The sequence below is a fragment of the Salvelinus alpinus genome, chromosome 18 (assembly GCF_045679555.1).
Source record: "Salvelinus alpinus chromosome 18, SLU_Salpinus.1, whole genome shotgun sequence".
NCBI lineage: Eukaryota > Metazoa > Chordata > Actinopteri > Salmoniformes > Salmonidae > Salvelinus > Salvelinus alpinus.
Genome location: NC_092103.1, coordinates 15390866 through 15412911, shown reverse-complemented (window position 1 = coordinate 15412911; position 22046 = coordinate 15390866). Strand labels below are relative to the sequence as shown.

Below are 22046 nucleotides of genomic sequence, written 5' to 3'. Positions count from 1 at the left end.
GAACGAGGTACGCGCTACCTCAGTGGGTACAATCACATACACATAGCACATGCTATGATAAATTATACTATTAAAAACTATAACAATTATGATAAATTAAGATTACATCATTCATTATAGATTGAATCAGCATTCCTTAACTTGAGCAGGAATGAAATGGAATGCTCTTTTTTAATTTCTAAAATAAAACATGAATGTGGATGTGACTGAAGATTATTCTAAATTCGGACTCCGTGACATTATTACTAGTGCCACCCTGATGGTCCAAGGGGAATCATTTATTTATTTTTAAGTCCATGGGGGTGAATACTTATTTGTAGGCTAATAATTTCTGCTTTATTGAGGAACATTTTACTTTTAACCCTAACCCATTTTACTTAGATTTTATTTGAAAATGTAAAATACATAAACATGTTACATCCGGCAACATATACTGTACATATACTTTCAATTACTATTTATTACTTTTAAACACAAATAGATTAGTTGAAAAGCACACTGTAAGGCTTGGAGCAAACGAGGCCAAAAATATCCACAACAAACAAATAAACATGAACCTGCTGCTGTCTTTTCCTCAGACAATGGAATTTGATAAATAGACTCTCCTCTTTGGTGCACCGGTTGTATGTGCTTGTCTGATACAACATGAGGATTTCATAAAAGGTAGCTTTATGTTCATATAGGCTATTTGTTTACTGAAAGCTACACAAATCTGATGACCTTCGCCACTTGATAATCTAAAAGGAACTAAATCAAATCCTTGCTTAGATTCAGAATTTAGTTGAACTATTGAACCCTGTGCCATCAATTCCAAGTGGACAGCATTCTGCATTTTGTACCAAGTCTGCCACAAGAGAGAGCACTGCTGATGCAAGTGAAAATAAGCATGAATTATCAAGTAATTACTTTTTTGTTTAAATAGACATTCTTTATAGAAACAAATGACAGGTTATGTATTTACAGAAGGTAAAAGTCAATAACATTTTCAGGTAGGAAACATGGTTACATCTAAAACGAACAATCAAAAGGAGAACATCTATTTTCTGTTTTACCTGTTGATAAATGTGTAATAAAGAACAATGTAATGCATTACACAACATAAGAAATATAGAAATTCATAAAATCTACGTCTGTACACAGAAATCTTACAAACATAAAAAAACATCATATATTACTATCAAATAACATTATCCAACATCAGTTATTCAACTTATTCAACAGTTTCTATGCAGACTCACTACTTTAACTTCCGATTTATTAACAAATAATCTACAATACACAATTTTGACTTAGAGCTTTTTCATTTTAAAAAGCGAGACATTTCATCAAGTTGAGTGTGTAATGTGTATTTAAAAGGATCCCAGTCTTGTCGCTTATTTCTAAGAGACTTCCATGCTATTTGCCTCCACCTCTACCTCTTTGGCTTTGCAGGATGGGGTGGGGTCCCCAGAGGGTGGGGCACTGGTGGGCGTGGTCTTTCGAGGAGTGGCAGGTCTGCCAGGGGTTGTGGTGGTGGAGCTGGGCACCAGAGGGGGTGGGGCACTAAGAGTGACAGTCTGTGGAGTCCTGTTCAGATGGCCACTGTGTGGAGCTGAGGGGCTGAGCCTAGGATACATCACCCCACCCAGAGAGGACACAAAGGTGGGTGTGTGGGCTAGGTGGCCCTCCATGGGAGAGCCCTGGAGCTGGTGCAGCCTGGCTCTCTCCTCTGCCTGCCGTGGCCTGTCCTGTAAGTACTGCTGTGGGTGGGGGTGTTGCTCCCGCTGTCTGTGGCCTCTCTCAGGGTCATAGGTCAAATGTACCTGCTGGCTCTGCAGGTACAGCCCTCTGTAGGGGTCTCGAAGTGGGTCCCAGTGGCCTGAAAGGTGAGGGGACACACGGTGGTTTCGACCTGCGGCTAGTGTACCGACCCCCATGAAGGGCTGGATACGGGCTCGCTCTATTGCACTGAGGCTACTCACTGGGTGCACGGGGCTCATGGAGAGGGGTAGAGAGTGAGGTAGATGACTGCTCTGAAGCATGCCTGCGGTGTGGAAGTGGTTGCGCCTTGAGGGGTATGGAGCCTGAGAATGGCCTGGTGGGAGTAAGAGGGTACACTCTGGTGGCCCAGCCATAACATCTGGCTCATCTCTGCGCTCCTGCTTTATCTTTAAAGGTCCCTTCAGAGTTTCTGTGTTCTCGCTGGATTGGTGGTTCTTCACTGTGGTGTATGGGGTTGAGGATCCTCTATCCTGCACCTCCAGCACTGGAGAGGAGCTCTGCTTCACCAGGACTCTCCCAAGAGAGGTGCCCTCCCTCTCAGCCTGGGGTCCCTGATCTGGGCTGCTCCTCTTCCTCCCTGGGCTGCTGCTGCCAATCAGGTTACTAATCTGAAAACCTGAGGATGTGTGGGTGGACTGATGGCTTCTTTCCAGAGTATTCCTATAGAGAGGACATAATATTATTATATCACAACTTTTGAAGGCCTTTATGGATAGGAAATGCCATTTCCACACTAAGGCTGTCACTGACCCGTCTCTCTCCGACTCCTCCTTGGTAGCAGAGTGATCCCTTTTCTTAGCTTCCCTTTCCCTCTCGCTGCTATGGACCGTGGGCTTGCGGTCCACATCAGCAGGCCTGGACAGTGCTGGAGGTGTGGGGAAGGAGGGGGGCGTTCGGTGCAGGCGGTTACAGGCTTCCTGAGGGGGGCTGACAAAACCTGACAACCCATGGCTCTGCCTTCCACCAAACAGGCTGCCTGGGCCTGAGAGAGGAAGGGTTGATGTATTTTCAATCAAATCAATCAATTTACCAATTTAGTTGAAACAGTAGGTTGTCTTTGGTTGAGGTCAATTGAGAGAGAAAACCTACCAATAGAAGAGGCACCCAGGCCGCCAAATGCATTAGTTGCCAGTTGTCCAAGGTTTCCATAGTGACTGGCTCGTCCAAATGGATCTGAGGAACATCACAAGAACGGCACCTCTTAATGTCTATTCTAAAACTGGTTGTTTGGATCCTGGATGCTGATGCTATCGTGTCGGGCCGAACAATGCCGTTTACCTGTGACTGTATTCATAATACAGCACTGCCTCTTGTGCTGTATTAATGCTTAATTGTCTTGGACTTTAAACATCATTATTTAGACGTTGCACCAGCAGCCTATGGCACTTACCAGTGAGGTGGCTAGCAGGTAAATAATGGACGTGATGAGTGGCGGCGCTGAATGGTGATGCAGACAAATTACCTGTAGGGGGTGAAGGTACAGTAGTGAGCGAATCAACCACACTGACGAAGGCTGTTGCCAAAACCTGTCTGTTTGTTGACCTCTGCTGCTGCTAAAATACAGTAAAACTGCAACAAAAAAATGGCGTTTTCCTTCTTTTCACTATGCATTTTTTTACTCAGCACCAAAGACTTTCTGTTAGTCTATAGACTTGAGTTGCACGCCAATTTATTTTTCTACGACTCAACCACACTCACATTGACATAAAGGGATATAAAGTAAACATGTCATCTCTACAGTAAGCGACCAACACAGTTGTTCCCAAGGCCGTACAATATCATTATAACTGCACGTAGATCCTCATTTAACATCCACAATAATGAATATGAAAATGGAATGGGCTGGCTAACCTGAGGATGACAGGAGAGGTCGGGCCAGGTCATGGCCATAGGACAGTCCAGGAGGAAGACCCGGAGCAGCTGGCCGACTAAACAGGTCCAGCTTCACCCCGCTCATATTCAGCTTATGTGGATCAAAGCGCATGTGCTGTTAAAGATAGACAGATAAAATGGGGAGGAGAGAGATTGACAGAGGAAGCGAGAGAGAGAAGATTAAAAGCTCAATAGAGATTGAGAGGTGAGTTGCTGAGACCGAGGAGGATACAGAAAGCATAACTTCACAGATTATTGTAAGTTAGAATTTCACGGCAAGGTCTCCACTTGTTGCATCTGGCGCATGTGACAAATAAAGTTTGATCTGATTTGGATTTGATTTGTACCGCTATTTGAAACTTTCGCTCCATTGAGTGAAATAAATGAACACATCTTATTAAGTACCTTCATCCTCTGCTGGTGGTGATGAATCTGCCAGGCGATCTGGGCATGCATTGCACACCATTTGCCAGCCTTCTGCAAGAATAAATAGAAGGAAAATAATTTGATTAGTTTTAAACCTGAGGGCTAGAATTCTGTCAACAAGCTTACTGGCGAATGGCATATTCTTACCCTAGCTGATGATCTGAATGGATCAGTTATCTGTGAACAGAGTGAGACCAGAAGAAGAACAGAGGATTAATATCTGAACATACACTACAGTATTTTTTTCACACTTTAATGGATACACTGTTATTGTATAGAGATCAGAGGCCTACCCGTAGGCCCTTTGGTAGGAGATTGTGAGGGACTTCTCCTGGCCGTGTCGCCACATCCATAGGATTAGACTAGGGAGAGATGGGAAGTCACGTGTTTAGATTGAGAACAGCATGTGTGGGGTGGTTAACACTGGGTAATGAAAGAGAGAGACACACAGAGGGAGTCAGTGATGTGTTATGGACCTTGGGCTGGAAGGCTCCTTGCAGAGAGCTGAAGGGCCCTGGGGGTCCTGAGTGGGGGTGCAGGGCTGGCATGCCTGGCATCGCTGGGGGGTAGGAGGGGAAGAACTGAGCAAGACCACACATAGGTTAAGGTAAGAATAAATGAAGTATGACTTTAGAGTAAACAAAATAACGTTGTACGCTCAGAGAAGATCTGTGACTGTACTGCTGAGGTAGTATGGAGTAAATCATCAAATAACTGAATTCATTGAGAATCATATTATAATAAAAAATTATTCATTTTAAAAGTAATCCAAAGGAACATATCCCCTTCTTTCTGAAAGCAGTACTTTCACTTACATTTTTATGTCTTAGGTAGGGGTTTTCCAGTTTAGCTGGGTACTTTTCCAACTGAAAGACATAAAATGTTGTAAGTAACATTGACAATATTAGACAAAGAAGAAACATCGATGTAAAAATGCTACAAATGATTGTTTTTGAGCATTTTGGCATCTTCAAGTCCTGATCTAGTGCTGACGTCTACTCAGCTAAACCAGCTCATTGACTGTTTAACAGATGCATGTAGACACTTCGGATGGCTATGTTCAGAGTCTCCATATCTCGGCTGCTTAAACCCAACTGAAGCCCTGCCAATGCTGGCAAAAGCGTCCATGAGCAATTACCCACGATCAAAAGCACTCTAATGACCTCATTCCTTCTGCTGCGGCACAGTCATTTATCCTGACAGCAGGGCTTTGAGTGTGTCAAAACAGCCATGAGATCCATTTCCACTGGCTTTACTGAGCTGTCAGTGGAACAGCCAGCCATTTTAGGGCTCATACATTTTTTTCCAGTATGATGAAATATTTCAAAATGTTCCCTGGTGGGTGGAAAAAAGTTTAAAACGGCTGAAAGCTAAAATGTGTCTCTCAGGGACTGTATCTGATATTTCTGTTATGTTGAGATACTGTAATAAAGAGTTTGATATTTGACATGTGAAACTAACACAAGGTTTTCCCCAGAGTAAAGGAGGCGTCTGCTGAGCCTGAGGCTACACTATTAAGGAGATTGAGTTCGGAAAACAGCAAAAACAAAGCACAGCATTATCTCTCTCTCGTTTCTGGGTGACCTAAAATGTTCCTCACAATGAATGTGGGTTTTGATAACATTAAAGAGTAAAACTATTGTGAAAACCATACCAGATGTTTTAGGCTTAGTTATAGTGAAACACGTAAATTCTGGTCTTCATTTTGACAGTTCGTTGCAAAAGTTATATCTTTTAGTAGTAAATCTAGCAATTTTTCCCCCTAGAGTTTTAACTCTACTATTCAAATGGTGATGTAGAAGCACCTGGAGAAGGTTCCTATACGTCATCTCAAGGGAGGGGTTCAGTATGAAATACACTCTCTTCTAGATGTGCTGGGTGGTACCACCTCAAGGGAGGGGTTCAGTATGAAATACACTCCCTTCTAGATGTGCTGGGTGGTACCACCTCAAGGGAGGGGTTCAGTATGAAATACACTCCCTTCTAGATGTGCTGGGTGGTACCACCTCAAGGGAGGGGTTCGGTATGAAATACACTCCCTTCTAGATGTGCTGGGTGGTACCACCTCAAGGGAGGGGTTCAGTATGAAATACACTCCCTTCTAGATGTGCTGGGTGGTACCACCACAAGGGAGGGGTTCAGTATGAAATACACTCCCTTCTAGATGTGCTGGGTGGTACCACCTCAAGGGAGGGGTTCAGTATGAAATACACTCCCTTCTAGATGTGCTGGGTGGTACCACCTCAAGGGAGGGGTTCGGTATGAAATACACTCCCTTCTAGATGTGCTGGGTGGTACCACCTCAAGGGAGGGGTTCAGTATGAAATACACTCCCTTCTAGATGTGCTGGGTGGTACCACCACAAGGGAGGGGTTCAGTATGAAATACACTCCCTTCTAGATGTGCTGGGTGGTACCACCTCAAGGGAGGGGTTCAGTATGAAATACACTCCCTTCTAGATGTGCTGGGTGGTACCACCTCAAGGGAGGGGTTCGGTATGAAATACACTCCCTTCTAGATGTGCTGGGTGGTACCACCTCAAGGGAGGGGTTCGGTATGAAATACACTCCCTTCTAGATGTGCTGGGTGGTACCACCTCAAGGGAGGGGTTCAGTATGAAATACACTCCCTTCTAGATGTGCTGGGTGGTACCACCTCAAGGGAGGGGTTCAGTATGAAATACACTCCCTTCTAGATGTGCTGGGTGGTACCACCACAAGGGAGGGGTTCAGTATGAAATACACTCCCTTCTAGATGTGCTGGGTGGTACCACCTCAAGGTTTACTGTAAAAGCAGATGCTTCCTTGACTAGGACTACTGACGTTATACAAAATTCAAAAGGCAGTAAGGCACTTTTCCGCATATGACCAAATTCAAAGTTTTGTGCTTACAGTTCCATTCCTCCTTTTACGAAGGAAATAACACAAGTAGGCTATGAGGATTATATGTTGATATTCGTAGCTACATCCATCATAACAAGAAATAGTTGACAATGGTGGTCATGTCATCTCGTTGTGTTTTTCACCAGCTTGTCACGTTCCTGACCTGTTTTCTCTTGTTTTTGTATGTGTTTAGTTGGTCAGGGCGTGAGTTGGGGTGGGCATTCTATGTTTGGTGTTTCTATGTTGGGTGCAATGTGTTGCCTGATATGGTTCTCAATTAGGGGGCAGGTGTTTTCACGTTTCCTCTGATTGAGAACCATATTAAGGTAGGCTGTTCACACTGTTTGTTTGTGGGTGGTTGTCTTCCGTGTCTGTATGTCTACCACACGGGACTGTTTCGTTTGTCGTTCGTGTATGTAGTCTGTTCCTGTTCGTGCGTTCTTCGTATATTGTAAGTTCTCAAGTCCAGGTCTGTCTACATCGTTTATTTGTTTTGTAGTTTGTTAAAGTGTTTTCGTGTTTCGTCTTTACTTTAATAAATATCATTATGTATTCATCACCCGCTGCGCCTTGGTCCGCTCATTCACCACAAGACGACCGTTACAGAACCACCCACCAAACAAGGATCAAGCAGCGTGAGAGGAACCAGCAGCAGCGGCCAAAAAAACAGGACTCGTGGACTTTCGAGGAGATTCTGGACGGAAAGGGACCCTGGGCTCAGACAGGGGAATATCGCCGCTCTTTTGAAGAAAGGGAGGCAGCTAAAGCCCAGGAGCGGTGGTATGAGGAGGCACCAAGGAGACGTGGCTGGAAACCCGAAAGGAAGGACCTGCGCCTACTCCCTGTACTTACCGTGGAGAGCGAGAGTACGGGCAGACACCGTGTTACGCAGTAGAGCGCATGGTGTCTCCTGTACGTGTGCATAGCCTGGTACATACCAGCTCCTCGTATCGGCCGGGCTAGATTGAGTATTGAGCTAGGTGCCATGAAGCCGGCTCAACGCATCTGGTCTCCAGTGCGTCTCCTCGGGCTGGCATACATGGCACCAGCCTTACGCATGGTGTCCTCGGTTCGCCTACATAGCCCGGTGCGGGTTATTCCACCTCCCCGTACTGGTCGGGCGACGGGGAGCATACAACCAGGTAAGGTTGGGCAGGCTCAGTGCTCAAGGGAGCCAGTACGCCTGCACGGTCCGGTATTTCCGGCGCCACCTCCCCGCCCCAGCCCAGTACCACCAGTGCCTACACCACGCACCAAGCCTCTTGTGCGTCTCCAGAGTCCTGTTCCTCCTCCACGCACTAGCCCTGTGGTGCGTGTCTCCAGCCCATTACCACCAGTGCCTACACCACGCACCAAGCCTCTTGTGCGTCTCCAGAGTCCTGTACGCACTGTTCCTTCTCCCCATACTCGCCCTGATGTGCGTGTCCTTAGCCCGGTACCTCCAGTTCCGGTACCACGCACCAGGCCTACAGTGCGCCTCAGCCGGCCAGAGTCTGCCGTCTGCCCAGCGCTATCTGAGCCATCCATCTGCCCAGCGCCATCTGAGCCATCCGTCTGCCCAGCGCCATCTGAGCCGTCCGTCTGCCCAGCGTCGTCTGAGCCGTCCGTCTGCCCAGCGCCGTCTGAGCCGTCCGTCTGCCCCGAGCCGTCAGAGCCATCCGTCAGTCGGGAGCCGCTAGAGCCGCCAGTCAGCCGGGATCCGCCAGAGCCGCCAATCAGCCAGGATCCGCCAGAGCCGCCAATCAGCCAGGATCCGCCAGTCAGCCAGGATCCGCCAGAGCCGCCAGTCAGCCAGGATCCGCCAGAGCCGCCAGGATCCGCCAGAGCCGCCAGTCAGCCAGGATCCGCCAGAGCCGCCAATCAGCCAGGATCCGCCAGAGCCGCCAATCAGCCAGGATCCGCCAGAGCCGCCAATCAGCCAGGATCCGCCAGAGCCGCCAGTCAGCCAGGATCCGCCAGAGCCGCCAGTCAGCCAGGATCCGCCAGAGCCGCCAGTCAGCCAGGATCCGCCAGAGCCGCCAGTCAGCCAGGATCCGCCAGAGCCGCCAATCAGCCAGAGCCGCCAATCAGCCAGGATCCGCCAGAGCCGCCAGTCAGCCAGGATCCGCCAGAGCCGCCAGTCAGCCAGGATCCGCCAGAGCCGCCAGCGAGCCATGAGCAGCCAGAGCCGCCAGCGAGCCATGAGCAGCCAGAGCCGCCAGCGAGCCATGAGCAGCCAGAGCCGCCAGCGAGCCATGAGCAGCCAGAGCCGTCAGCGAGCCATGAGCAGCCAGAGCCGTCAGCGAGCCATGAGCAGCCAGAGCCGTCAGCGAGCCATGAGCAGCCAGAGCCGTCAGCGAGCCATGAGCAGCCAGAGCCGTCAGCGAGCCATGAGCAGCCAGAGCCGTCAGCGAGCCATGAGCAGCCAGAGCCGTCAGCGAGCCATGAGCAGCCAGAGCCGTCAGACAGCCATGAGCAGCCAGAGCCGTCAGACAGCCATGAGCTGCCCTACAGTCATGAGCTGCCCTACAGTCCGGAGCTGCCCTACAGTCCGGAGCTGCCCTACAGTCCGGAGCTGCCCTACAGTCCGGAGCTGCCCTACAGTCCGGAGCTGCCCTACAGTCCGGAGCTGCCCTACAGTCCGGAGCTGCCCTACAGTCCGGAGCTGCCCTACAGTCCGGAGCTGCCCTACAGTCCGGAGCTGCCCTACAGTCCGGAGCTGCCACTCAGTCCGGAGCTGCCACTCAGTCCGGAGCTGCCACTCAGTCCGGAGCTGCCACTCAGTCCGGAGCTGCCACTCAGTCCGGAGCTGCCACTCAGTCCGGAGCTGCCACTCAGTCCTGAGCTACCTCTCTGTCCTGAGCTACCTCTCTGTCCTGAGCTACCTCTCTGTCCTGAGCTACCTCTCTGTCCTGAGCTACCTCTCTGTCCTGAGCTACCTCTCTGTCCTGAGCTACCTCTCTGTCCTGAGCTACCTCTCTGTCCTGAGCTACCTCTCTGTCCTGAGCTACCCCTCTGTCCTGGGTTGTCTATATTTAGGAGGGGCCTTGGTGAAGGTTCCTGGACCATGGTCGGGGGCGAGGGTCGCCACTCACGGGACGCTAAGGAGGGGGACAAAGACAATGGTGGAGTGGTGTCCTCGTCCTGCGCCGGAGCCGCCACCGCGGAGAGATGCCCACCCAGACCCTCCCCTTGAGTTTTAGGGGTGCGCCCGGAGTTCGCACCTTGAGGGGGGGGGGGGTTATGTCACGTTCCTGACCTGTTTTCTCTTGTTTTTGTATGTGTTTAGTTGGTCAGGGCGTGAGTTGGGGTGGGCATTCTATGTTTTGTGTTTCTATGTTGGGTGCAATGTGTTGCCTGATATGGTTCTCAATTAGGGGGCAGGTGTTTTACGTTTCCTCTGATTGAGAACCATATTAAGGTAGGCTGTTCACACTGTTTGTTTGTGGGTGGTTGTCTTCCGTGTCTGTATGTCTACCACACGGGACTTTTCGTTTGTCGTTCGTGTATGTAGTCTGTTCCTGTTCGTGCGTTCTTCGTATATTGTAAGTTCTCAAGTCCAGGTCTGTCTACATCGTTTATTTGTTTTGTAGTTTGTTAAAGTGCTTTCGTGTTTCTTCTTTACTTTAATAATTATCATTATGTCCACATTCAACGCTGCATTTTGGTCCGACCCTTACTCCTCATCCGAGGAGGAGGAATTAGACAGCCGTTACACAGCTGCTATGAATGATTGGTGGCGCAGTCCACTAAGACAGTACAGACTCATAGTTCAATTACTGCGATTTCTTATCCCACATGAATCAAATATTTTATTTACTATTTTCATCCCGTGCCCACACACTTCTAATTCTGAAAAGTGAAAGCATACCTGTGAGAGGGGTCACCCTGGTAGTAGTTGTAGGTTTTTATACAGTACCCAAGAAGACCAATCTGAGTTAATTTGACCATTGGAAAAAGAGCTAATGCGTAAACACTGCAATGCAGGTTGGATTGAATTGAGCACCTAATCTTCAATTTCAAGGTGATGATTGCACTTTTCTTCCCAACAGAATAACGCAATAAATGTCAGTCTACATTTAAACTATTTCAACTATTTTTTGCGCCCCACGGGGGATTCGAATTTACACGGAAAGTGGCAATAGATGTCAGGAACTGGGCGCCTTACCACTGTGAGATAACTGTACAGAGTCTTACCACTGTGAGCTAACTGTCCAGAGTCTTACCACTGTGAGCTAACTGTCCAGAGTCTTACCACTGTGAGATAACTGTCCAGAGTCTTACCACTGTGAGCTAACTGTCCAGAGTCTTACCACTGTGAGCTAACTGTCCAGAGTCTTACCCCTGTGAGATAACTGTCCAGAGTCTTACCACTGTGAGCTAACTGTCCAGAGTCTTACCACTGTGAGCTAACTGTCCAGAGTCTTACCACTGTGAGCTAACTGTCCAGAGTCTTACCACTGTGAGCTAACTGTCCAGAGTCTTACCACTGTGAGATAACTGTCCATAGTCTTACCATTGTGAGATAACTGTCCAGAGTCTTACCACTGTGAGCTAACTGTCCAGAGTCTTACCACTGTGAGCTAACTGTCCATAGTCTTACCACTGTGAGATAACTGTCCAGAGTCTTACCACTGTGAGATAACTGTCCAGAGTCTTACCACTGTGAGATAACTGTCCAGAGTCTTACCACTGTGAGATAACTGTCCAGAGTCTTACCACTGTGAGCTAACTGTCCAGAGTCTTACCACTGTGAGATAACTGTCCAGAGTCTTACCACTGTGAGATAACTGTCCAGAGTCTTACCACTGTGAGCTAACTGTCCAGAGTCTTACCACTGTGAGATAACTGTCCAGAGTCTTACCACTGTGAGCTAACTGTCCAGAGTCTTACCACTGTGAGCTAACTGTCCAGTCTTACCACTGTGAGCTAACTGTCCAGAGTCTTACCACTGTGAGCTAACTGTCCAGAGTTGTATTTGCTCATGATGCACATCATTTTATTATCAGAGCGTGCCAGTGGACTTCTGGTAAGTATGCTTTAGTGAAAAAGTGTTGGGATCAGGTACAACTATGTTTACCCACCCCCAAAATGAATAATTATGAGCAATTCCCTCCACCCACAACTTCTCACCTGAATGCATATTTTTGTATTATAAGGGGTTGGGCAAAAGCTGAAATTGGGGTTGAGAGTTACCCTTTAACCTCACATGAAGCAGTTTGTGGTGGCCATGTACTGGACTTACATTTAGGTCAGCTGTGCGACCCATATTTGGGGTTGTAGAGAGGATGCCTGGTGGAGGAGGCAAACCATTGGGGTAGGATAAGAAGGTGAGCTGGTGCTGGTGTTGATGTTGGTGCTGGTGTGTGTGCTGGTGGAACTCTGTCCTCAGCAGAGGTGGCCCCGAGCCAGTCCCTCTCTCTGCAGTCTGCGCCAGGAAGCGGTTGTTCAGTTCTTGGCGAAGCAGGTCGTGCTCTGTTGTGGGTGAGAGGTTAAAGGTCATACTCTATGACAAAAACTTATCTTTCTCACCCACAACCCATATCACCACCTACACCTGTTGTACACTAAACACCAATCTATCTCCTATACGGTTTCTTCAATATCCATCTCCTTTACTGTTCAAGCCTCTTACCTGAGTAGCCTGCTTCAGTGGAGTGTCCTACGATGCCATTGGTTGGTAATCCCAGAGGGCTTGTGAACATGGCCGGGCGGCGATGCCCGTGAACTGGCAGGAAGAAGTGGGGTGCGGGCAACTCCGAGACGGACAGGGGGAGGGCCGGCAAGGGAGAAGAATGGCGCCCGAGGTGGGGGGATGGCGGGAGGGTTCGCTTGCGGGATCCCTCTATGCTGCTGCTGTAGGGAGGAGAAAGGCAAGGTTGTAAATAAAAATCACCTCATCTAGGATATCAGTACTATGAAATGGTTTGAATAAGTACAGTCAATGCCATGTCCTACCTGTTGTGGAGACCAATGAACAGGGGATGGCCCTGGTGATGTGACAATGGTTCTCTCTTGACCTGGGATAGGCCTGACCCTGGCAGAGTTGGGGTGGTCGTGTTGTGAGGGGACATCCTCTCCTTCTTCACACACACAGCAGGAAGTGGGCTGGTGGTGCGGGTGCTGGTGAGAGGGGCTGCAGGGGCAGGGCGGCCTGCAGGCTGAGAGCCAGGGGCGGGACTGGCAGCAGGCAGATCGAGGGGTGTGTCGCTGCTCTGCTCCTGGCTGCGTTGTAGACCTGACACTGTGGCAGAGCTGCACACCTTCGTCTCGTCCCTCTCATCAACGCCTATGTCTATGAGCAACCAGAGAACCTTTGTTACCAACCACAGTTTGACAGAGCTGACAGAATAATTTAAAGCTGCAATATGTAACTTTTTAGGGCGAAATGACCAAATGCACATAGAAATGTTGTTATAGATCTGTCATTCTCATTGAAAGAAAGTCTATGTGCGCTATGTCTATGCTTTTGGTTCTTAATTATCATTTTTTGTGTCTTTTACATTCGGTTTTGTCCCCTGGTAGTAGTTGTAGTTTTTCTTTTCAAACAGCTGAAAATACAATATTTTTGGTTATATACTTGCTTGTTTGTTTTGTCACATAAACTGAAATTAGGCAAAATATAAAAATGTTAGAAACCAGGAAATGGCAGACTGATTTCTGCATAGTGCATCTTTAATATTCTTTCCCACATCAGATAAATACTGAAACTTATTATACACTATATATACAAAAGTATGTGGACACCCCTTCAGCTTAGTGGATTTGGCTATTTCAGCTACACCTGTTGCTGACAGGTGTATCAAATCGAGCACACAGCACATGATCTCCATAGACAAACATTGGCAGTAGAAGGGCCTTACTGAAGAGCTCAGTGACTTTCAACGTGGCACCGTCATAGGAACCCACCTTTCCAACAGGTCAGTTAGTCAAATTTCTACCCTGCTAGAGCTGCCCCGGTCAACTGTTAAGTGGAAACGTCTAGAAGCAACAACGGCTCAGCCGCAAAGTGGTAGGTCACACAAGCTCACAGAACGGGACCGCCAAATGCTGAAGTGCGTAAAAATCGTCTGTCCTCGGTTGCAACACTCACTACCGAGTTCCAAACTGCCTCTTGAAGCATTGTCATCACAAGAACTGTTTGTCGGCAGCTTCATGAAATGGGTTTTCATGGCCGAGCAGCCGCACACAAGCCTAAGATCACCATGCGCAATGCCAAGCGTCGGCTGGAGTCGTGTAAAGCTTGCCGTCATTGGACTCTGGAGCAGTGGAAACGTGTTCTCAGGAGTGATGAGTGACACTTCACCATCTGGCAGTCCGACGAATGAATCTGGGTTTGGCAGATGCCAGGGGAACGCTACCTTCCCCAATGCATAGTGCCAACTGTAAAGTTTGGTGGAGGAGGAATAATGATCTGAGGCTGTAGATAGCGACACTACACTATTTACCTAGAGAGTTTTCATCTGTATTTTTCATAGCTGTTTACATACCACCACAGACCGACGCTGGCACTAAGACCACACTCATAAGCAAACATGAAAACGCTCATCCAGAGGCGGCGCTCCTAGTGGCCGGGGACTTTAATGCAGGGAAACTTAAATACTCTAGACCACCTTTACTCCACACACAGAGACATGTACAAAGCTCTCCCTCGCCCTCCATTTGGCAAATCTGATCATAATTCTACCCTCCTGATTCCGGCTTACAAGCAAAAATTAAAGCAGGAAGCCCCAGTGACTTGGTCAATAAAAAAGTGGTCAGATGAAGCAGATGCTAAGCTACAGGACTGTTTTGCTAGCACAGACTGGAATATGTTCCGTGATTCTTCCGATGGCATTGAGGAGTACACCACATCAGTCACTGGCTTCATCAATAAGTGCATTGATGACATCGTCCCCACAATGACTGCACGTACATACCCCAACCAGAAGCCATGGATTACAGGCAACATCCGCACTGAGCTAAAGGCTAGAGCTGCCGCTTTCAAGGAGTGGGACTCTAACCCGGAAGCTCATAAGAAATCCCGCTATGTTCTCCGACGAACCATCAAACAGGCAAAACGTCAATACGGGACTAAGATCGAATCGTACTACACCGGCTCCGACGCTCGTCGGATGTGGCAGGGCTTGCAAACTATTACAGACTACAAAGGGAAGCACAGCCGAGAGCTGACCAGTGACACGAGCCTACCAGACGAGCTAAATTACTTCTATGCTCGCTTCGAGGAAAGTAACACTGAAACATGCATGAGAGCATCAGCTGTTCCGGAAGACTGTGTGATCACGCTCTCCGCTGCCGATTTGAGTAAGAGCTTTAAACAGGTCAACATTCACAAGGCCGCAGGGCCAGATGGATTACCAGGACGTGTACTCCGAGCATCCGCTGACCAACTGTGTCACGACTTCCGCCGAAGTCGGCCCTTCTCCTTGTTCGGGTGGTGTTCGGCGGTCGACGTCACCGGCTTTCTAGTCACCATCGATCCATTTTTCAGTTTCGTTTTGTTTTGTCTGTATTTTACACACCTGGTATCAATTCCCCCCATCATGTTCCCTATTTAACCCTCTGTCTTTCATTTATGTTTGTCCGTGATTGTTTGTACGTTAGGTGTTGTATTTGATACGTGTTCGTATCTGTTTCTTTTCCATTTGTGGAACTGTGCATATATTTTGAGTAAAAACTCTGTGGTTTCGCTCAGACCTGTGTCCTGCGTTTGACTCCAAACATTCTCCGCACACAACCCTGACAGAATCACGGACCAACTTCAAATGGAGTCAGCAGGCGCAGCCAGCCCTTCTCTCCCAGTAGAGGAGCAGGTTCAACAGCACGCGACTATGTTGCATAGTTTAGGGACAGCCATGGATCGCGTGCTGCAGACTATGGACAGATGGGAGAGAGGAGGTCTCCCGGTAAATCAGAACCCAGCACCAACACCCGCACCTCTACCTACACCACCATCCATCCCTCCACCGGTCGGAACCAGTGGAATTCGGCTCTCGCTCCCGGGAGCGTATGACGGAACAGCAGCCGGGTGTCAGGGTTTCCTCCTACAGCTGGAGCTATACCTGGCATCTGTTCATCCGTCCCCGTCGGGACACGAGAGGGTGGGCGCTCTCATCTCCTGTCTGACTGGTAAAGCCCTGGAGTGGGCCAACGCCATCTGGGGAAGAGAGGGATCTACCCTGGATGATTATGATGACTTCTCTCGCCGCTTCCGGGCAGTCTTTGACCATCCACCTGAAGGGAGAGCGGCGGGAGAGCGATTGTTCCATCTCAGGCAGGGGATGAGGAGCGCACAAGATTTCGCTTTGGACCTCCGTACGCTGGCCGCTGGTGCGGGATGGAATGAGCGGGCCCTGATCGACCACTACAGGTGTAGTCTACGAGAGGACGTTCGTAGGGAGCTAGCCTGCAGGGACACCACTCTCAACCTGGACCAGCTGGTGGATTTATCTATCCGGCTGGATAACCTGTTGGCCTCCCGCGGGCGTCTAGATCGGGGTCCGCCCATTCCAGAACCCAGCTCCTTGGATCCAACTCCTATGGAGTTGGGAGGGGCTGCTAGGAGGGAGACCGGAGGGGGAACCACTCCATGTACCAACTGTGGACGCAGAGGGCACACTGCTGTCCGGTGCTGGGGTGTTTCTCCTGGGAGTCGAGGTAGCAGGCGGAGCACTGGTGGGTCGTCTCAGGTGAGTAGGCACATAACTCACCCAGAGCCTTCTGTTGCACTCATGTGGTTATCTATAGAATTTCCTGGGTTTTCCCCACATTCCCAGCATAAGGCGCTAGTAGATTCAGGCGCAGCTGGGAATTTTATTGACCGCTCTTTGGCTCATAGCTTAGGGATCCCTATTATTCCGGTTGATGTTCCCTTCCCTGTACATGCCTTAGATAGTCGTCCTTTGGGGTCGGGGCTGGTTGGGGAGGTCACAGTGCCCATCGCTATGAGAACGCGGGAGGATCACGAGGAGAGAATTTGTCTCTTCCTGATCGACTCTCCTGCGTTTCCTGTTGTGTTGGGTCTTCCCTGGTTGGCCTCTCATGATCCGATTATTTCGTGGCAACAGAGGGCTCTCAAGGGATGGTCCTGTCAGTGTTCAGGGAGGTGTGTAGGTGTTTCCTTAGGTGCCACTACGGTGGAAAGTCCAAACCAAGTTTCCACCATGCACATTCCTCCCGAATATGCCGATTTGGCACTCGCCTTCTGTAAGAAGAAGGCGACTCAATTACCACCCCATCGACCGGGGGATTGTGTGATAGATCTCTTGGTAGACGCTAAACTTCCCAGGAGTCACGTGTATCCCTTGTCACAGGAGGAGACGGTGGCTATGGAGACATATGTCACCGAATCTCTGGGACAGGGATACATTCGGCCTTCCATCTCACCTGTCTCCTCGAGTTTCTTTTTTGTGAAGAAGAAGGATGGAGGTTTGCGTCCGTGTATTGATTATCGCGGATTAAATAAGATCACGGTAAAATACAGTTACCCGCTACCACTTATAGCGAGTATGACCGAGTCATTACACGGGGCGCGCTTCTTCACAAAATTGGACCTCAGGAGCGCTTACAACCTGGTGCGTATCAAGGGGGGAGATGAGTGGAAGACAGCTTTTAGCACCACTTCTGGGCATTATGAGTACCTCGTCATGCCGTACGGGTTAATGAATGCTCCATCAGTCTTCCAATCCTTTGTGGATGAGATCTTTAGGGACCTGCACGGTCAGGGTGTAGTGGTGTATATACAGTGGGGAGAACAAGTATTTGATACACTGCCGATTTTGCAGGTTTTCCTACTTACAAAGCATGTAGAGGTCTGTAATTTTTATCATAGGTACACTTCAACTGTGAGAGACGGAATCTAAAACAAAAATCCAGAAAATCACATTGTATGATTTTTAAATAATTAATTTGCATTTTATTGCATGACATAAGTATTTGATCACCTACCAACCAGTAAGAATTCCGGCTCTCACAGACCTGTTAGTTTTTCTTTAAGAAGCCCTCCTGTTCTCCACTCATTACCTGTATTAACTGCACCTGTTTGAACTCGTTACCTGTATAAAAGACACCTGTCCACACACAATCAAACAGATTCCAACCTCTCCACAATGGCCAAGACCAGAGAGCTGTGTAAGGACATCAGGGATAAAATTGTAGACCTGCACAAGGCTGGGATGGGCTACAGGACAATAGGCAAGCAGCTTGGTGAGAATGAAACAACTGTTGGCGCAATTATTAGAAAATGGAAGAAGTTCAAGATGACGGTCAATCACCCTCGGTCTGGGGCTCCATGCAAGATTTCACCTCGTGGGGCATCAATGATCATGAGGAAGGTGAGGGATCAGCCCAGAACTACACGGCAGGACCTGGTCAATGACCTGAAGAGAGCTGGGACCACAGTCTCAAAGAAAACCATTAGTAACACACTACACCGTCATGGATTAAAATCCTGCAGCGCACGCAAGGTCCCCCTGCTTAAGCCAGTGCATGTCCAGGCCTGTCTGAAGTTTGCCAATGACCATCTGGATGATCCAGAGGAGGAATGGGAGAAGGTCATGTGGTCTGATGAGACAAAAATAGAGCTTTTTGGTCTAACTCCACTCGCCATGTTTGGAGGAAGAAGAAGTATGAGTACAACCCCAAGAACACCATCCCAACCGTGAAGCATGGAGGTGGAAACATCATTCTTTGGGGATGCTTTTCTGCAAAGGGGACAGGACGACTGCACCGTATTGAGGGGAGGATGGATGGGGCCATGTATCGCGAGATCTTGGCCAACAACCTCCTTCCCTCAGTAAGAGCATTGAAGATGGGTCGTGGCTGGGTCTTCCAGCATGACAACGACACGAAGCACACAGCCATGGCAACTAAGGAGTGGCTCCGTAAGAAGCATCTCAAGGTCCTGGAGTGGCCTAGCCAGTCTCCAGACCTGAACCCAATAGAAAATCTTTGGAGGGAGCTGAAAGTCCGTATTGCCCAGCGACAGCCCCGAAACCTGAAGGATCTGGAGAAGATCTGTAGGGAGGAGTGGGCCAAAATCCCTGCTGCAGTGTGTGCAAACCTAGTCAAGACCTACAGGAAACGTATGATCTCTGTAATTGCAAACAAAGGTTTCTGTACCAAATATTAAGTTCTGCTTTTCTGATGTATCAAATACTTATGTCATGCAATAAAATGCAAATTAATTACTTAAAAATCATACAATGTGATTTTCTGGATTTTTGTTTTAGATTCCGTCTCTCATAGTTGAAGTGTACCTATGATAAAAATTACAGACCTCTACATGCTTTGTAAGTAGGAAAACCTGCAAAATCGGCAGTGTATCAAATACTTGTTCTCCCCACTGTAGATGACATTCTAATATATTCCGCTACACGCGCCGAGCATGTGTCCCTAGTGCGCAGGGTGCTTGGTAGACTGTTGGAGCATGACCTGTACGTCAAGGCTGAGAAATGTCTGTTCTTCCAACAGTCCATCTCCTTCCTAGGGTACCGCTTTTCAGCGTCAGGGGTAGAGATGGAGAATGACCGCATTTCAGCCGTGCGTAATTGGCCGACTCCAACAACGGTAAAGGAAGTGCAGCGGTTTTTAGGGTTTGCCAACTACTACCGGAGATTTATCCGGGGTTTTGGTCAGGTAGCGGCTCCCATTACCTCACTGCTGAAGGGAGGACCGGTGCGACTGCAGTGGACAGCTGGAGCGGACAGGGCGTTTGGTCACCTGAAGGCTCTGTTTACCTCAGCTCCCGTGCTGGCGCATCCTGATCCTTCCTTAGCATTCATAGTTGAGGTGGACGCGTCCGAGGCGGGGATAGGGGCTGTGCTGTCTCAGCGCTCGGGTACGCCACTAAAACTCCGCCCCTGTGCATTCTTTTCGAAGAAGCTCAGCCCGGCGGAGCGAAACTATGATGTGGGGGACCGGGAGTTGCTGGCTGTTGTCATGGCTCTGAAAGCGTGGAGACATTGGCTTGAGGGGGCAAGACACCCTTTTCTCATTTGGACTGACCACCGCAATCTGGAGTACATCCGGGCGGCGAGGAGAATGAACCCTCACCAGGCAAGGTGGGCCATGTTGTTCACCCGTTTTGATTTCACCCTTTCCTACAAACCAGGTTCCCAGAACGTTAAGGCAGACGCACTGTCCAGGCTGTATGATACAGAGGAGAGGTCCTCAGATCCCACTCCCATCATTCCAGCCTCTCGCCTGGTGGCACCGGTGGTATGGGAGGTGGACGCGGACATCGAACGGGCGTCACGTTCAGAGCCCATTCCACCTGACTGTCCAGCTGGGCGTATGTACGTTCCGTTTGATGTCCGCGATCGTTTGATCTGTTGGGCTCATACGTCACCCTCCTCTGGTCATCCTGGTATCGGTCGGACGGTGCGCTGCCTTTCTGGGAAGTACTGGTGGCCCACTTTAGCTAAGGACGTGCGGGTTTATGTTTCCTCCTGTTCGGTATGTGCACAGTGCAAGGCACCTAGACATCTGCCCAGAGGGAAATTACAACCCCTTCCCGTTCCACAGCGACCATGGTCACACCTATCGGTGGATTTCGTGACGGATCTTCCCCCGTCGCGGGGTAACACCACGATCCTGGTCGTTGTGGATCGGTTTTCTAAGTCCTGCCGTCTCCTTCCTTTGCCCGGTCTCCCTACGGCTCTACAAACTGCGGAGGCTCTGTTCACCCATGTATTCCGGCACTACGGGGTGCCTGAGGATATAGTTTCTGATCGGGGTCCCCAATTTACATCTAGAGTCTGGAGGGCGTTTATGGAACGCCTGGGGATCTCGGTCAGCCTTACCTCAGGTTTCCACCCCGAGAGTAACGGGCAGGTGGAAAGAGTAAACCAGGATGTGGGTAGGTTTCTGAGGTCCGATTGCCAGGACCGGCCGGGGGAGTGGGCAGCTTACATCCCCTGGGCGGAGATGGCCCAAAACTCCCTCCGCCACTCCTCTACCAACCTATCACCGTTTCAGTGTGTGCTAGGTTACCAGCCGGTCCTGGCACCATGGCATCAGAGCCAGATTGAGGCTCCTGCGGTGGATGAATGGTTTCGGCACTCAGAGGAGACTTGGAACGCTGCCCATGTGCGGTTACAACGGGCTATCAGGAGACAAAAGGCGAGTGCCGACCACCACCGCAGTGAGGCCCCGGTGTATGCACCGGGGGACCGGGTCTGGCTCTCGACCCGAAACCTACCCCTTCACCTGCCCTGCCGGAAGCTGGGTCCGCGGTTTGTGGGGCCATTTAAAGTCCTGAGGAGACTGAACGAGGTTTGTTATAGGTTACAACTCCCCCCTGATTACCGTATTAATCCCTCGTTCCATGTGTCTCTCCTCAGGCCGGTGGTGGCTGGTCCGCTCCAGCAGTCTGAGGTGCGGGAGGTCCCTCCGCCCCCTCTTGACATCGAGGGGGTCCCGGCGTATACCGTAAGGGCCATCATGGATTCTAGACGTCGGGCGAGGGGCCTTCAGTACCTCGTGGAGTGGGAGGGGTACGGTCCGGAGGAGAGATGCTGGGTACCGGTGGAGGACATTCTAGATCCATCCATGTTACAAGAGTTTCACCGTCTCCACCCGGATCGCCCTGCGCCTCGCCCTCCGGGTCGTCCCCGAGGCCGGTGTCGTCGCGCTGCTGGAGCCGCGCGTCAGGGGAGGGGTACTGTCACGACTTCCGCCGAAGTCGGCCCTTCTCCTTGTTCGGGTGGTGTTCGGCGGTCGACGTCACCGGCTTTCTAGTCACCATCGATCCATTTTTCAGTTTCGTTTTGTTTTGTCTGTATTTTACACACCTGGTATCAATTCCCCCCATCATGTTCCCTATTTAACCCTCTGTCTTTCATTTATGTTTGTCCGTGATTGTTTGTACGTTAGGTGTTGTATTTGATACGTGTTCGTATCTGTTTCTTTTCCATTTGTGGAATTGTGCATATATTTTGAGTAAAAACTCTGTGGTTTCGCTCAGACCTGTGTCCTGCGTTTGACTCCAAACATTCTCCGCACACAACCCTGACAAACTGGCAAGTATCTAAACTGACATTTTCTTTTTTGAAAACTCTGTTTATTAAGTTTTACACACACAGACAAGACAAAGCAATATAAATAATATACTCAACTAGAAAAAAT

General features: G+C 49.3%; 1 protein-coding gene across 2 annotated transcripts in view; it reads right to left on the bottom strand.

Annotated features, from left to right (window-relative positions):
• Window positions 1-368: 368 nt before the first annotated feature.
• LOC139544485 (autism susceptibility gene 2 protein homolog) overlaps window positions 369-22046 on the bottom strand; it is a 43294-nt gene continuing 21616 nt past the window's right edge. Inside the window, exons 7-19 of one of the 2 annotated variants that reach the window (XM_071351627.1) lie at window positions 12879-13215; window positions 12556-12776; window positions 12166-12395; window positions 4875-4925; window positions 4536-4640; window positions 4353-4421; window positions 4207-4236; window positions 4039-4110; window positions 3613-3748; window positions 3152-3223; window positions 2851-2934; window positions 2512-2743; window positions 369-2421 (exon numbers count right to left, since the gene is read on the bottom strand). In XM_071351627.1, the coding sequence (XP_071207728.1) occupies window positions 1380-2421; window positions 2512-2743; window positions 2851-2934; window positions 3152-3223; window positions 3613-3748; window positions 4039-4110; window positions 4207-4236; window positions 4353-4421; window positions 4536-4640; window positions 4875-4925; window positions 12166-12395; window positions 12556-12776; window positions 12879-13215 (2681 nt within the window). In that variant the 3' untranslated portion in view covers window positions 369-1379. The remainder of the gene's footprint in view (window positions 2422-2511; window positions 2744-2850; window positions 2935-3151; window positions 3224-3612; window positions 3749-4038; window positions 4111-4206; window positions 4237-4352; window positions 4422-4535; window positions 4641-4874; window positions 4926-12165; window positions 12396-12555; window positions 12777-12878; window positions 13216-22046) is intronic. The other variant, XM_071351628.1, reaches the window with a different exon arrangement.